Source organism: Microtus pennsylvanicus, chromosome 7 (assembly GCF_037038515.1).
Source record: "Microtus pennsylvanicus isolate mMicPen1 chromosome 7, mMicPen1.hap1, whole genome shotgun sequence".
In the NCBI taxonomy this organism is placed as follows: domain Eukaryota; kingdom Metazoa; phylum Chordata; class Mammalia; order Rodentia; family Cricetidae; genus Microtus; species Microtus pennsylvanicus.
Genome location: NC_134585.1, coordinates 53,069,791 through 53,085,518, shown reverse-complemented (window position 1 = coordinate 53,085,518; position 15,728 = coordinate 53,069,791). Strand labels below are relative to the sequence as shown.

At 54.5% G+C, this 15,728-nt stretch overlaps 1 protein-coding gene across 6 annotated transcripts; it reads left to right on the top strand.

Annotated features, from left to right (window-relative positions):
- Positions 1-1,263: 1,263 nt before the first annotated feature.
- Positions 1,264-15,188, top strand: Slc29a1 (solute carrier family 29 member 1 (Augustine blood group)). 6 transcript variants are annotated; one of them, XM_075980712.1, is made up of 15 exons: positions 5,066-5,174; positions 6,670-6,758; positions 7,128-7,243; positions 8,272-8,354; positions 10,280-10,361; positions 10,492-10,694; positions 10,825-10,964; positions 11,107-11,241; positions 11,337-11,434; positions 11,561-11,633; positions 12,253-12,350; positions 12,717-12,825; positions 12,983-13,068; positions 14,113-14,312; positions 14,596-15,188. In XM_075980712.1, exons 4-15 carry the CDS (start codon positions 8,326-8,328, stop codon positions 14,705-14,707), a joined length of 1,365 nt encoding a protein of 454 aa, XP_075836827.1. In that variant the 5' UTR covers positions 5,066-5,174; positions 6,670-6,758; positions 7,128-7,243; positions 8,272-8,325; the 3' UTR covers positions 14,708-15,188. The 6 variants fall into 6 exon arrangements, with proteins under 6 accessions (XP_075836830.1, XP_075836829.1, XP_075836827.1 ...); XM_075980710.1 differs by having other exon boundaries at positions 11,561-11,639; XM_075980713.1 differs by having other exon boundaries at positions 5,086-5,174; positions 6,972-7,243.
- Positions 15,189-15,728: the final 540 nt, after the last annotated feature.

Below are 15,728 nucleotides of genomic sequence, written 5' to 3'. Positions count from 1 at the left end.
CCAACTTTTCTGAGCCTCCTGCCTTTACCTCACAAGTGCTAGCATCACAGGCACACGCCCACATCCAAGCCCAGTTCGAGTGGCACTGGGGATCGAACCCAGAGCTTTGTATGCTAACAAGCTCTCTACCAGTGAGCCACACCTCATCCCTGTGCTGGATGACTGGGGTGCTTCTGGAAACGGTGCCATCCCTGCTCTTGCCTAGTGAGGACGGCTGTCTGCGGGAAGCTGGAGAAGGGGTGGGAGAAGACGTTGGCAGAACTTCCTTTGGATAACTTGTTCCATCTGTTTCTCCCAGTCCTCACGAGCCACAAGTTGTTCGGAGTTGTGTAACTTCATTCAGAATGTCCCCCTGTGGCCCAGGATTCTTAGGTCTGTGTTACAGGCTAACAGGCTGACAGGGGAAGGAAAATTGATCCCTGGCAAGCTCTGAAGACATCTCAGCTAGAAGTAGTGGGGAAAGGAAGACTGACCAGCTTGGCGGTGGGCAGGGGAGTAGGGACATGCCTGCCCATGATGGAGGCCATACTACACTGGAAGAAATAGGAATAAACGTTTCACTTCATCCGCCTGGAGAGATGACTCAGCAGTTCAGAGCACTGGCAGTTCTTCCAGAGGACCTGAGTTCAATTTCCAGCACCCACAACCCCCAATTCCACACTCTTTTTCTGGCCTCTAAGGGCAACAGGCCCTGGGAACTTGTGTGTGTGTGTGTGTGTGTGTGCGCGCGCGCGCGCGCATGCATGGGTGGGCATTTGTAGTAAGATCCTCTGGATAATTTGATTATGATTCCCACACAATAATCCTTTCAGGAATGCCTTGGGTTGTAGATTAAGATGTATATAGTGAGGAATGCAGGCCTTTGTCCCAATCCCCAATCAAGTTGGGGATCCCCCTACAGGTTCCTATAGAAACTTGAGGCTGGGAAAGGGATGACATCCGAGCTGAGCTCCAACTTCCCGCTCCCACCCCACCTGCCAGACCCTGCAGAATTTTTCTCTCCTCCAGATACTTCCTACAAAAGTCCGCAGAAACTAGAGCACACAAGACCTGTGGGGACAAGCGGATTAAAGGTAGTCCCAGCTTCCCTAAGACGTCCCTTCTCAGCCACGGCCCCTCCCCTGGGCCTCCTCTGAGCCACCTGGTGTCCTCGGATCTCCACACCTCGACCTGCCCGGGGCGGGGCAGGCAGAGCTCGAGGTTGTCCGGCTATCTCGGTGACGGCTCCTCTGGCGCCAGCAGGCCAGTTCCGGCCTTGGCGGCGGCCACCACCCCAAGGTGAGAAGGTAGGGAGGAAGCTGGGGTCCCCACGGCCTGGGAATTTTCGTTCTTCCCCCTCCCCTCCAGATCCGGATGACAGTCTCCTGCAAGTGCATAGGGGCGGGACGCGGGAGGAGGGGCACTTACCGGGACTGCAGGGTTCTGCGGGTGTCACAGCCAGCAGGCCCTTTGAGGAGGATGTAGTCCAGCAGAATCCAAATCTGCCGCCTCTTGAGGAAGGATATATTTTTCGGGGAATTTGTAGGCCCACAATTGGATGATTGTTTAGGGTTCAGACCACTTAAAATTGTCCCCTGCCTACCTGCCAACCTAGAGGGTTAGTAGACACTTCTGAGAAATCTGGCTAGAAGCCCAGGCCCAGAGCAAAGGAGCAAAGTCACTTCTTCAACCCTGACCTAGTATTCACCCGGTGCACACATCTGTCTTCTTTTGAAAAGTCGATATTGGGCATGGGTAAACTTGCTCAATTGGCTCAATCCTCAAAACTTAAGTTAAAAGAAAATTTTTTTTTTCTTTTTTGGTTTTTCGAGACAGGGTTTCTCTGTAGCTTTGAAGCTTGTTCTGGAACTAGCTCTTGTAGACCAGGCTGGCCTTGAACTCACAGAGAGCCACCTGCCTCCACCTCTGGAGTGCTGGGATTAAATGGTGCGCCACCACCACCCAGCTGTGTTTTTCAAAGCTGCGATGCCACTAGTAACCCCAGCACTGGGAGGCAGAGGAGAGGACTGATGATTAGAAATTCTATGTCAAAATACAAGATGGGCCTGTCCAGTGGCGCAGGCCTTTAACCCCAGCACTCATAAAGCAGAGGCAGGCAGATCTCTGAGTTCCAGGCCAACCAGAGCTACTTAGTGAGAGCCTGTCTAAACACACACACACACACACACACACACACACACACACACACACACGGTGGCTGGAGAAACAGCTCAGTGACTACTGTTCCTGTAGAGGACCTGGGTTTGGTTGTCAGCACCCATATCAGGTAGCTCACACTGCCTGTGACTCCGGTTCCCAGAGATCCAAAGCCTTTACACCTCCCTCCGCATGCGCATGCTCCCGTGTGTGGTGTACATGCAAATGCATGAAAAACAGAGAAATGTGGATGGTTCCTGAGGAGCAGCAGCCAGAGCTGTTCTCTGACCACACACTGCGGATTCCGACATCGTATTCATTATGGGGTCTTTCCACTAACTTAGTTTTGTTTCATTTTTTAACAGTGGCATTAGAACCGAGGAGCTGGCTCCGTGGCCGAGCCTGCCCCTAGCATGTTAACAGTGGCATTAGGACCGAGGAGCTGGCTCCGTGGCCGAGCCTGCCCCTAGCATGTTAACAGTGGCATTAGGACCGAGGAGCTGGCTCCGTGGCCGAGCCTGCCCCTAGCATGTTAACAGTGGCATTAGGACCGAGGAGCTGGCTCCGTGGCCGAGCCTGCCCCTAGCATGTTAACAGTGGCATTAGGACCGAGGAGCTGGCTCCGTGGCCGAGCCTGCCACTAGCATGTTTCAGGTCCTGAACTTGACCCCCCCCCAACATCACAAAACAACAAAACCCACATTTCCTTAAATTCCCTCTGCATTGTTAAATATTTCGATATCCCCTAAATTTAGCAGGATGGGCAAGTGTTTCTCCGGGCTTCCCCTAGTTCCTTTTCTCCCACAAGGCCACAGAGATTTAATCACAAACAAGAGAAAACTTGAGCCATAGCTTGTGACAACCCCACAAGCCAGAGCAAACATTGTTGCTGCAAACACAGATGGCTGTTGCTAACATAGGCCTGGGGGAGAATCTAGGGCTGTGAGCTTGGTGTGAGGTAAACCTACCTTCTAATGGGGGAGGTGGAGATGAGCCAGTCCCAGCTGGGGCGGAGAACATCTGGCCAGGTGGACCAGCCCTCACAGCCCAACCTTAGGGACAGAGAGGAGAGAACCATGGAATGAGGAAGGTGGAAAGGCCTGGTAGAACTGCCTAAGAATCTGTCCAGGCCCAGGCCTGTATGAGCTGGGTCCCCGGGGCTGTCCAGCAGAGGGCCCTGGCACCAGTGACTGGCTGAGGCTGCCTGGGGTGTGGGTGCTGGCTGGAACCCAGGCAGGGAGCTTGCCAGATGGGCTATTCTCCAATAATAACAGGCCTGGCTGTGGCCATCTGCATAGATGGTCAGGTCCCAGTGTGCGTGAGGAAAGGAACCAGCCTTCCTCGGTCTGGCCAGGACCCTCACCACTTCCCTCCTTTCTCCAGCTTCCAGCCTCCTTTGTACACAAGGGCAGGCCCCTGGCCCGCAGCCTGGCCATGCTAGCAGATCTGACAGCTGTGAGTCAGAGCTAGGAAAGGAAGGTGGGTGAGAGGCAGGGGCTGAGGAAGAAGGGAGGCAAAGACGGGAGACAGACCGTCAAAACAGAGGGCAGGAATCTAGGGTTGTGGACAGACATGAGACAGCTCTCCAGCCGCCATGGGCTAGTGCCCAGAAAAATACCACCCAAACCCAACTTCCTGCCCTGTTTACTCAGTGCTAGTGAGGAGATGTGTCATTTCTGAGAGCTGGGAGGCTGGATACACCGTACCAGAGCAGTTTGGGAGAGCCCATTGTCCTTAGGAGAGTCAGCCACCTCCTCAGGGCCCAGTCTTCCTCAGGGCCCAGTCTTTCTCTAGGGAGAATGGCTACACCTTTCCCCCTGTGAGGTGTAGTAGTGGTAATTGTTAATTAGTTCCAATGGCTTCTCTGGGGGACCCGCTCCTTGGGAAGGCAGGGTGAGGCAGGTAGCCTGGATGGAATTATCTCTCCTCAGGACCCTCCCCAGCCTCTGGGTCACCCTACAGTAGGGACAGCGAATAAACCCTTCCCTCTTTGCTGCCGGCATTAAAGAAGGAATGAATCCTGGCCAGCCCCTAGAGGCACGTGATGGCCGCTCCCCCAACTCCCCCAGCCAGCGGAGGATATGGACTCAGCGAGGCTTCTAGCCCTAATGGTTATCATCTTGGGTTGGGACAGTGAGATGCTGGCTAGGACAATGGGCTGTTCAGGATGGGAGTCTTCTCCAGGCTCTCCCTTCTTCCATCTCCAGCTGTGTTTCAGTTTTTCCTAGAGGCCTCAGGACTGTTCCCTAAGCAAATGGCCTTCAATGCAAAGCTGGAAAGTATGGGGGGGAGGGGTAGGGAGGAATGTTGTTTGTGGTGTGTGTGCCTGTCTGTGAAGGGTGGAGAGAAAACAAGCGCCCGGGTTCCAGAACAATTAAATCTGAGGTATCCCACTAGGGTAGGTGGCAGAAAGTCTTCTTGACGGGAAAAGGAGGGGTGGAAAGGAAGAAGGCTGTATTAGAAGTGCGCCGTGTGAGAGGGTGCTCAAAGTAAAACGGTGGAGTGAGAATGATGGCGTGGGCGGGGTTCGGAGAGGGATAACGGAACACCTGGGTGGAGTGTGGCTGTGGGGCGTCTGGGCCTGTGTGAGCAGAGGGCTTGTCTGTGCAAGAGTCCCGCCGTGGAATGCGTAGGAGTTAGGAGCACAGGCTCAGCGCGGAAATTAGGGGCACCCAGTGTGGGACCGAGCCCCCTCCCTGGCTTGCGTGTCCTAGGAGTACCCAGTGTGGGACCGGGGCCCCCTCCCGGTTCGTGTGTCCGAGTGACGGTTGGGAAGGGTCCGAAGATGTGTCTGCCACCGAAGTAAACCGCCCAGGCGGCCCTAGGCGCAGGGTCTCTGGGTCTGGGAACCCTTAACTGCTGAGGGGGGCCGCGGGGAAGCGGGGGCGGGGCCAGGGCGGCGGCTGTCGCCGGAGGAGGTGGCCCGCACGGGCCCGGGGCGGGCCCAGCAGAGGGCGGGTTTGAAAGCGCTCGGGCGGGCGCGGGAAGCGCGGGTCGAGCGCGCAGATTTCGGCGCGGGAGGTGTCGTTCTCCAGCAGGTGCTCGTAGGGTCCGGGCGGGCGTTCCGGGGCTCCGGGGCAGAGAGTGGCGTATCTGGTCTGTCACCAGGGGAAGGGAGGCCTGGTTTGCCAGCTCCTCGGCCACGACAGAGACTTGGGGTGCGGCCCCCACGCGGCGCGTGCGGAGCAGCGCAGCACGTGGCGCACATGGGCCTGACTCTGGGTTGGGGGTGTTCCTTCTGTGGGGCCCCGGGTGGAGCGGGGCCCAGGGCAGCCTGGCTTCTGGGCCTGAAAGCCACCGTCGCTATGCTGACCTCCTTCCTCAGAGGGTCGGCAAGTGAGCGGTTCAATGTGACCGCTCCTGTACGAACCCGAGAAGGGCCGCTTTGCCTTCTGCCCTGAGGCAGGAGGATGGTGATTCCGGTATTCAAACGAAGGCGGGGGTGCTACTTCTTTACCGGCTAAACTCCTGTCCTTGGCCTCCCTTTCCTGGGTGCGTCCTTATTTACTCAGCACAGAGAGTGAGAGACGAGGACGCGCACACCCAGGCTTCCCGGTGGGATGAAGGCTTATTCCAACCCTGCACCCCAGCCCACTCGGGCTCTCTTTGCAACCTGGTGCGGATAGTCAGGCCCCTCTTCCTTATTAACCCCCATTCTGTTTGTCTTGTCTTAACTGTGTGACCTTTGCATGCAATAACGTATGTGTCATGGGTTTGCTGTGAGGTGCCTTGAACCCAAACTAATGTTATGTGAGTGACCTGAATCGCCTAACTTGTTTTAACCTTTTAATTGGAGCCAGAGCCCCCCCCCCCCCCCCCGCGCGCCTCGAAGTTTACAGGGCTAACTAGGGAGCCGCTTTAATTTCTCCTTCCCTACAGAAGAAATCTAGAATAATCGGTACATTAAGTACTAATGCTGGTTCCCCCACTCACTAGCTCTGCAGCTCTTGTTCAGTGAAGCAGCCTCTCTGAACCTCGGTTGGCCCTGTCTGTTTAGTAGAAACTGTCTACTACTAGCTTCTGGGCAGCTGGGAGAGGGGACCCCTGCATATTGCAGCCAAAGACTCTGATGTAGCACAAGCTTCGTTGAGAAACAGACATATGAGAAATGTTGGCACCCTAGGACACAGAAAGGCTCAGACTAGTGGTTGCCTTCGGGGCTCCTTCTCCGAAGGTCGAGGCATGACTGAAAAGGACACCAGAACCCCTGACCTGCTCTTAGATCGCTGGGCAGACCAAAACAAAGCACCTAGACAGGGAATAACTGTTAGGATGTGGGCAGGACCCATGACTTTAACTGGTGCCCAGGAGTGGGATGGGGATTGCTGCAAAGGAGGGCTGTGTGCCCCTTCCCTGTATGGCTTGGGGCTACACACTCACTCTGCTGGCTGATGGAGGCCGTGGAGGACTGTGCTGAGGACGGCTGTACGTGATGGGGGTCCGCTCCTGACTCTAATAGAGTCCTCAGGCTCTCCCCAGCCCTCTGGGCCTAGAAAAAAAATGCCGTACTACTGTTCATCACTCTGTCCCCAGTGCCTAGGAAGGTGCCTGGCCGACACACAGAGACCTTCAGGAAATACTTCTCGAAACCATTGGAAGGAGCCGTCTGCCACCATCAGGAGGTATGTGGGTTTGCTGCCCTGGACTGGGGAGACCTTTGGACAATTTGGGGTTTACCAACTGAAGGGTAGAACTATTGCAGGGCCACAGTGTGACCAGCTGTGACTCTTTGGGTGGGCGGGGCCTGGAGTTCTGGCTGCACCTGAGAGCTGCCCGGGCCGCCACACGCTTAACTCCCCTGCTGAGTCTTCCAATTCTGCTCTTTTATCTCCCAGCTACAGGGTGGCCCTTTATCTATCTCTCCCAGCTCGCTGGACTTCCAGCTTCTGCTGCTACTTAGCTTGTGGGAGTCCACAAATGGGGCCCCCTGAGGCCTGAGGGATTCTCTTCTGTTAAGCCTTTGCACCTTTTCACTCTGGACCCTCACCCAGGATCCAGCCTTCTGCCTGAGCCTGAGCCAGGACCCCCTCCTGGGAACTACCCAGGTTCCTTTGGCTCCAACTCTCCTGCCAGCGTCCTCGACGTCAACGTCGAGCCTATCAGTCCGGTGAGTGATGAGACCGCCAAGAACTAGCAATCTGAGCTGGGTCTATGCACGGTGTGCCTTGTTTGTATATTCTGGTCCTGTTTCCTTGCAGCTGGTGCTGGGTGTCTTCCCTATGTGAGCAGGGCCGGAGAGGGATGCTGAGTGGGTGGCTAGGAGCTTGGGAGCATCCTGTTAGGGCCTGTGTGCCGCTTTTCCAATTTTCCTGCCAAGGCCACTGTCAGAAAAGATAGTGGCCTGGGACTGAGAAAGGGACTGAGTGGGGTTGGGATGGCCCTGGAGCTAGGGCTTGGGGTCAAAGAAAGGAACATGCTAGGCTGTGGAAAAGGCTATATCGCCTCCCTTCATTATGAAATAGATTCTTGGAAAACTGGTTGAGACCTCAGGAAGCCCCTGGGCAGTAGTTGGAAAGACAGCTCAGATGCTACCCTACCAGAAGACTCTGGCATCCTGGTTACTCTAGGAGACAGAGTGGGAAGGCCTCCCCACCACAGCCTTGATGGGGGTGGGGCTGTAGGCGAGGAGGCGGACTTACAGCAGGCCCTGGGAGACCCGAGGCCCTGCAGATCTGGGTTGTGGGAAATTTGTCTGCACTTTTACCCTTTCCCCTCTGCTCTGCGTCCTCCCCTTTGCCTCCTCTGTCCTCCATCACTGTCCCTGACCTCTGTCATCTCTTTTCTGTCTTCTTGAACTGTCTTTCCCTGCCTCTCAACCATGCGTCCTCCTCTCCTGATCTCCACCCTTCGGTTCCCAAGCTTATAAACTGCTTCTGCTGCTGGATAAAAATAGCGGCGGCAGCGGCCAGGCCGGCAGCCAGGTGCAGCCCAATCAGGCAGAGAGACGACAGCACTGGCTTACTGGGGCCAAAGGCCAGATGGGGCCGGGTTGAGTGGTCCTGAGCCTACAGTGGCTCCTAAGGGGCCTTCCCTTGCCTGCTCTGTGTGCCCATCCCTACCCCCAAGAGTCTGAGAAGGCCCTAGGGCAGTGTGGAAGCAGACCTCAATAGGGCCTCGATATTGCTTTATCCCCAGCAAGAGCCAGAGGAAGGGAGCTGCCGAGCAGGCCCAGCCGATAGCACTGGAACCATGACAACCAGTCACCAGCCTCAGGACAGGTACTGGGGAGGGGCACGGAAGTGGGTCTCTTGGGTAGGGATTGGAGTAGGTGCAGTATTTGGGACTTGAGGTTATCTCACTACTGACTGCTCCCAGACTGGTGGTTCTGAGTTGCATCAGGTCTCCATGGGGGTGGGGTGAGGAGCATGCATACCTCCACTGGCTGGGAGCTGGCTGGTGTGCCCGAGGGGCTAGGTGGGCAGCAGTCCCCTAGTGGATTGTGTCAGGGTTTCCACTGTCGGCTCTGCAGCCAAACGGCAGCTCTGGCCCCTCCCACCACCACTGTGGGGAGACACTTGGCTGCCTCCCTCATTCCAGAACACATCTGGCAGGACTGCCCTGTCCCTGGGGGTTGCCCTGGGGCCTCTACCTTGTATGACCTCAGCCCATCCTGCCCTTTTGCCTGACCCTTCTAGCCTGCTGTCTCTGGAGTCTGAACTTCCGTAAGTTAGTGAAGGTCGGGAATGTGTGTTAGGATGGAAGAAAGAGGCGCTTGAGCCAAGTTCTCCAGAGGGGCTGAGGCTTTGAGAGTTGAGGAAGCCATGCTACCCCTCCTTCCAGATGCCCGCCTTGTCCCTTGCGTCTCTGAACCCCTCCCAACTCCTCTGCCTACCACGTAACTGTAACTAGGCCCATTCTGACTGGAAGGTTAGCTTCATCTTTTCTGGGACCTTTTCCCCACCTGCAAAATCTGGTGAGAGTGTCAGCCTTCTCTGACTGTTTTCCAAGGGGCAGGTTGGGGATTGTTTGTTTTTTCCAGACAGGATTTCTTTGTGTAATAGTCCTAGCTGTACTGGAACTAGCTCTTGTAGACCAGGCTAGCCTCGAAATCACAGAGATCCTCCTGCTGCTTCTGCCTTCCCAGTGCTGGAATTAAAGGCGTGCGCCACCACTGCCTGGCTGCAGGTAGGGATTGTAGGTGTAGGTCCCAGTTTCTGCCTCCTTTCTTTCCCAAGCTGCCGGGTGCCCCAGCCCAGCCCCTTAACATTCTACCCACTTTATTGCATTGCTGCCTGGCTCCGTTGTTTCTCCTCTGTCCTCCTGTCCTGTAGAACTCTCCCTTGGGATTTTGCCTTTCTCTGAACCAAGCCTTGAGCATCTTGACCTCAAGGGGAAAGTTTAAGGTCTGTGGTGGTCATGGCTCAGACCTGCCCACTTCGGTTACTCACTCTGGCAGTCCCTTTTAAGGCTTGCAAAGAGCTAAGCTCCTGTTGCCCTTGCCAGACCGGTCCGTGTTGGGCCTCCTCACCACTATCTCTGAAGCACATGGGTGCTGGCCAAGGGGAAAGGTTGCTAAGCTTATAGGCAAGGACTATCCAGAGTCTGGCTCTGTCCTCATGCTCAGGACCAGATGGTATCCATAGACCTTAGTCTACCTGCACTGCCCTAGGTAGTTGGACCTACAAAACTGGTTCTGTCTGGTTAGGGGGAGAGAAGATCTATAGCTTCCTACTTCCCAGCTCCCTCAGGCACCCAGCCCATCTGTGCCACTGGATCCAGAGTGGTCTGGGTGTTTCTTGACCTGAGAGTCCTTCAGGGAACTACTGAGTTCCCACTTAACAGCCGAATTATTTCTAGCCTGTGTGGTGGGATAAGGGGGAGACGTGTGTTCACTCTCTATCTACCCACCCAGTCCTTTAGCAAAGTTCCAAAGCCATTGCTGGATGTGTGGGTCACTCTGCTTCCCAGCCTTCCGGTACTTGAGAACAGAGGTTCTGTCACCCACATCATTTAGCACTGTGCTAACGGCCCTTCTCCGCTGCCCATCTACACCAGCTCTGTACTACCTGAGGACCCACACATCCCCGGTGGCACATCTCCGTGGAAGGACACGGGCACATGGACTCACATAGCTAGGACAGCTGGGAAGACGGGGAGGGAGGGCAGGAGGGTTGGTGGGCTACTTTGCCTTCTCTCTATTCAGGTATAAGGCGGTATGGCTTATTTTCTTCGTGCTGGGCCTGGGGACATTGCTCCCCTGGAATTTTTTCATGACAGCAACTCAGGTGAGGCTGGGGGCAGGGGAGGCACTGGGTCCCAGAGGATGTGCCTCCCAGGCTTTCAAGGCCTGTTTCTGTGCTTCTGGGCACAGAGCGAAACAGAGGTTCCAACGCTCAACCTTTGAAAACCCCACAGTATTTCACACACCGTCTGGACCTGCCCCAGAATATATCCACAGTCACTGACAAATCAAGCCAGGACACGGAGACCTTGCCTGCTCCCACAGTGTCCGCACCAGAGCGGAGTTATCTCAGTACCATCTTCAACAATGTCATGACCTTGTGTGCCATGTTGCCCCTGCTGCTCTTTGCCTGCCTCAACTCCTTTCTGCACCAAAGGTGAGCCTCGCCATCCCAGGTGCCCCAGCCTCGCCATCCCGGGTGCCCCAGCCTCCCCATCCCGGGTGCCCCAGGCTGCCCTCCTTTCAGTCCCCTCCTAACGTCCACCCCACCCCCGCCTCTTCTCTAGGATCTCTCAGTCTGTTCGGATCCTGGGTGGCCTGGTGGCTATCCTGCTGGTGTTCCTGATTACTGCCATCTTGGTGAAGGTGGAGATGGAACCACTGCCTTTCTTCATCGTCACCATGATCAAGATCGTGCTCATTAATTGTAATCGAGGGACAGAGTGTGGGCAGTTCTGGGCCTGGGTTGGGAGTTGGGGCAGAGATAAGGAGTCCGGGTTAAGGCTCCCTGGGAGCCCCAACTACCAGCCCCTTATCCTTGCTGACACGCTGTCTACACTGTTCCTCAGCATTTGGTGCCGTTTTGCAAGCTAGCCTTTTTGGTCTGGCTGGCGTCCTGCCAGCCAACTACACAGCCCCCATCATGAGTGGCCAAGGCCTGGCTGGCTTCTTCGCCTCAGTGGCCATGATCTGTGCCATTGCCAGTAAGTCCTGCTACCCCACGTGCCGGTGTGGGGAGGCAGGGGAGGATGACGTGGAGTGATGGGGTGTGTCTGATCTTGTCCACTGTCTGCTGCAGGTGGCTCCGAGCGGTCAGAAAGTGCCTTCGGCTATTTCATCACAGCCTGCGTAGTTGTACTTTTGGCCATCGTCTGTTACCTGGCTCTGCCTCGGCTGGTGAGCACATGGGGAGTGGGGGAGGCCCAGGGTTTCAAAGCAGGGGGTGTCCTGAGATTGAAACATGGCAAGTTGGGGTTCTGGAGCTGCCTCTGACCCTACTTCCCCCTCTCCCATGCTCAACAGGAATTCTATCGCTATTACGTGCAGCTCAACCTCGAGGGGCCCTCTGAGCAGGAGACCAAGTTGGATCTTATCAGTAAAGGTCTTAATTACTAAAGGAAGTGTTGATGGGGCGGCAGGAGGCAGGGTCAGGTGTTGGTACGTGGTATCAACTGGCAGATGAGCCAAACAGAGGCAGAGTGACTATGAGCAGTAAGCTAAGGCTAACATGGGACTAAGTTGGGGAAAATAACATGGTGACCTTAGGGGACCTGGAGCTTTGCTGAGTTGGTAGACCGTTTGCACAATGCCCTGAGTTGATTTCTGGGCAAGGTGCTGGTAACCCCACATTTGGGAAGTAGAGGCTGGAGGATCAGAAATTCAAGGTCATCCTTGGCTATCTAGTGAGTTCAAAGCCAATCAGAGCTACACAAAACCTTGTCTCAATAAGGAAAATAGAAGAACTTGGATTACCCTGAATGTCTCAGGCTTTTGTACTGAGGTAGCAGTTTCAGAGGGAACAGAGAGTAGCATGAGCTCCTGGGGGGAAGGGGAGCCCCCAGGGACTTGAGTCAAGGGCATTTAGGTCTATGGGGTTTTAGGGTGTTAGGTGTTAGGAACCAACCAGTTAAGGAGATGTCCACCTCCAGCTCAATCTTCCAATTGCTCTGTCCTCCCCAAATGTAAAGATCCTTCTCTAACCTCTCACCCAACAGGAGAGGAACCAAGAGGAGGAAGAGAGGAGTCTGGTGTTCCAGCTCCCAGCTCTCTGCCCACCAGCAAAAACCACTCTATCAAGGCCATACTTAAGAATGTATGTGGGGCTGGGGCGTCCTGCCCTTCCTTCCTCACCCCCTTCTCTCCTTTTGCTGTGTCCATGCTTACACCACCCCTCCTACTGACCTAGGATTGAGCTTTTCCTGTCTTCCTTCCTGTGAGTGTGTGCTGGCGCTGTGTGTGTGGGGGGCGGGGGGAGTTCTTTGAGATGGGATTGAGACAGCGTTTCGCTGCGTAGCCCTGGCTGTCCTGGAACTTGGTGCTCTGTAGATCAGGCTGGCCTCAAACTCAGAGCTCTTCCTCCCAGGTGCTGGGATTAAATGCCACTACTTGTCTCTTTGATCATTGGTACACAGCCACCAAGTCAACCAGGAACCATGACGACTCTCTTTTCTCTCTCCAGATCTCCGTCCTGGCTCTGTCTGTCTGCTTCATCTTCACGGTCACCATTGGCTTGTTCCCTGCTGTTACTGCCGAGGTCGAATCCAGCATTGCGGGCACCAGTGCCTGGAGTAAGGGCTCTGGCTTCCTGGGACAGATGCAGCAGGAGGCTAGAGTGGGACCCGTCTGCCCAGCTGGATCTCCAGGGCCTGTTCACCCTGCCATTGGCTGGAAACAAGCCTCAGAGAGAGCCAGGTGTTGTCTCTAAGTCTCTCTTTTCTCTTCCAGAAAATTACTTCATTTCTGTGGCCTGTTTCTTGAACTTCAATGTCTTTGACTGGTTAGGCCGGAGCCTCACAGCTGTTTGCATGTGGGTAAGTAGAATATGGGCTCTGGGACCTGTAGGATCAAAGTGTCCAACTGAGGCTAAGAGAGAGGCCCCAAGAAAGTAAATTGGTGGGGCTGGGAGTGTCGCTGCGTAATAGAGGGCTTACCTACCATGCATGACCCCTGAGGATTCCATCTGTAACCCCTTCAAGATTGGAAAAAAATACAATGGGAAGGGAACTGTCTCTTTCAAGTCTACATGTAACTTATGTGTAACTTTGTGCATAGTTCCTTTCTATTTTTAGATTTTTAAATTACTTATTTATATCTATCTATCTATCTATCTATCTATCTATTTTTTTGACACAGGGTCTCGCCAGGTAGCCCTGGTTGACCTTGAATTTGCTATTGTAGATCAGGTTGGCCACAAATATCCATCTGCCTCTGCCTCCAAGTGCACGTGCCACCATGCACAGTCCAGCTAAGAGTGTATGTGGGGGTGTATGCATGTGATTGCAAGTGCCCACAGAGGCCAGAAGAGGGTGTCAGAGCCCCTGGAGCTGAAGTTACAGAGGTTGTGAGCTACTTGGTGTGGGTGCTGGGTACTGAACCTGGTCTTAACTGCTGAGCCATCTCTCCAGCCCACATTACGGTTCTTAGGTATGTAACCTGGCAGGGTCGTATATGTGCTTACAAACGTATCTACATTCCAGTGTTTAGGACTGGGGGCATTGCTCAGTTGACAAGACTGCTTACCTAGTATACTTCATGAGTTAGCCCCGAGTTTGACCTAGAATACCTCATAAGTCAAGTATGGTAGGTGCATACCTGAAACCCTAACACTTGGGAGCTGGAAACATGAGAATCAGAAGTTCGAGGACATTCTTGACTGTATACAGTGAGCCTGGGATAAGTGAGAACTTGTCTTTAAAAAAAGAGAGGGGGAAATCAGTATCTCATGCACCCCACTGTACCTCTGGCAATCAGCATCCCCCAAAGGTAAGCAGGCCTAGAGGTTTTACCCAAGCCCTAGGGCCCCTGAGTTGACAGTGAGTACTGACATGGACTGAAGCGTTGCCTGTCCCTTACAGCCTGATAAGGATAGCTACTGGTTGCCGGGTTTGGTGGTCGCCAGGATCGTGTTTATTCCCCTGCTGTTGCTCTGCAATGTGAAACAGCGCTACTATCTGTCCTCCATCTTTAAGCATGATGCCTGGTTCATCATCTTCATGGCTGCCTTTGCCTTCTCCAATGGCTACCTTGCCAGCCTCTGCATGTGCTTCGGGCCCAAGTGAGTGGGGCAGGAGAGAACTTGGTGACATCAGGCAGGAGGGGAGTGGCAACAGGAGGGTCCTTCATCTCAAATCTGCGAGGAGTGGGTTGTGACAAAATGCCCAGCTTGGGGATTGTTGGGGACAGTGGAGGCAAGGGCTTCCAAGTGTGCTCATGCTGAGCTGTGGGAGAGGGTGGAGGACGGCCCCAAGAAGTCTGGGATTGGGAATTTCGGGTGGTATGCAAGGGGGATTGGGCAGGGCTGGCTTGGATCTCCTAAAATCACCCTGCCTTCCTTTCAGGAAAGTCAAACCAGCTGAGGCGGAGACGGCAGGAAGCATCATGTCCTTCTTTCTTTGTCTGGGCCTGGCTCTGGGAGCTGTATTGTCCTTTTTGTTAAAGGCACTTGTGTGACCAAGCATATGGGGACAGATGGACCACACTGCCTGCCTGCTTCCTGCTCAGTTCCTTCCCTGCCTGGGAGAGCAGGGGTCCAGGGGTTTGCTCTTTTGGTGACCTTGGCTTTCTTCTGGCCTTTGTTGGGCCCAGATGCTCATGCCCCGGGAGGAAGCCTCCTCAGGTGGACTTGGGATTGAGGACTCAGAATGGCAAGGGAGCACAATCTCTTTCGGAGAGGTCTGCCTGTCCCTGCTTAAACCAAGCACTCAAGGCTCCTGGGCTGAGAGAGGTCTTCTGCCTGCCGGTCACAAGGGTGGGGTGGAGGTGGAAGGCTGACTGGTGTGTCATGTGATTTGTTGTTGTTCCTTCTCCCTCCTTGTATGCCTGTTCTCCTTCTCGTTCCCTGTCGTTTTACTGCCTTTTTATACTGACAGAAACCAGGTGCCTTCAGAGGCTCTCTGATTAAATAAACTTTGTTTGTTTTTTGGTTTTTTTTTTTCTTCTCCACAGCTCCCTGTGTCCTCCCAAGGTTTAACCCCTTGGAGAGGAAGGCTGGCAGCCTGAGTCTAGGGCTTGAGTGTGACCCAAGGTTGGGCCTGAGTATAAGAGGGTAGGAGCCCTTTAGCCTCAGAAGCTGCAGTGCCCCCTGCTGGGCCACAGACAAGGGACAGGCCTGAAGCCAAGACACCCAGACTATGGCCCAGATCTAGAAAGACTAAAGTTTTCTTTTCTGCTCACTTTTTTTTTTTTTGAGACAAGATACAGCTCAAGCTGACCTCACATTCTGTAGGTCCCGGAGGATGACCTTGAGCCGTTCCTCCTGCCTTCATCTCTTAAGTGCTGGCGTCTAATGACCAAATCAAGGACTTCACGCATGCTAGGCAAGCACTCTGCTAACTGAGCTACACCCCAGCCCCTTTTCTTATTCCAAAGGACTGGAAACGGAGGCAGCTCTATGTCTTTCCTGTCCTCAGTGTTATCCGCCCCTCCCCCACAGATGCTGTCCTGGGGCCTGAAATGAACTCTGCCAAACTGG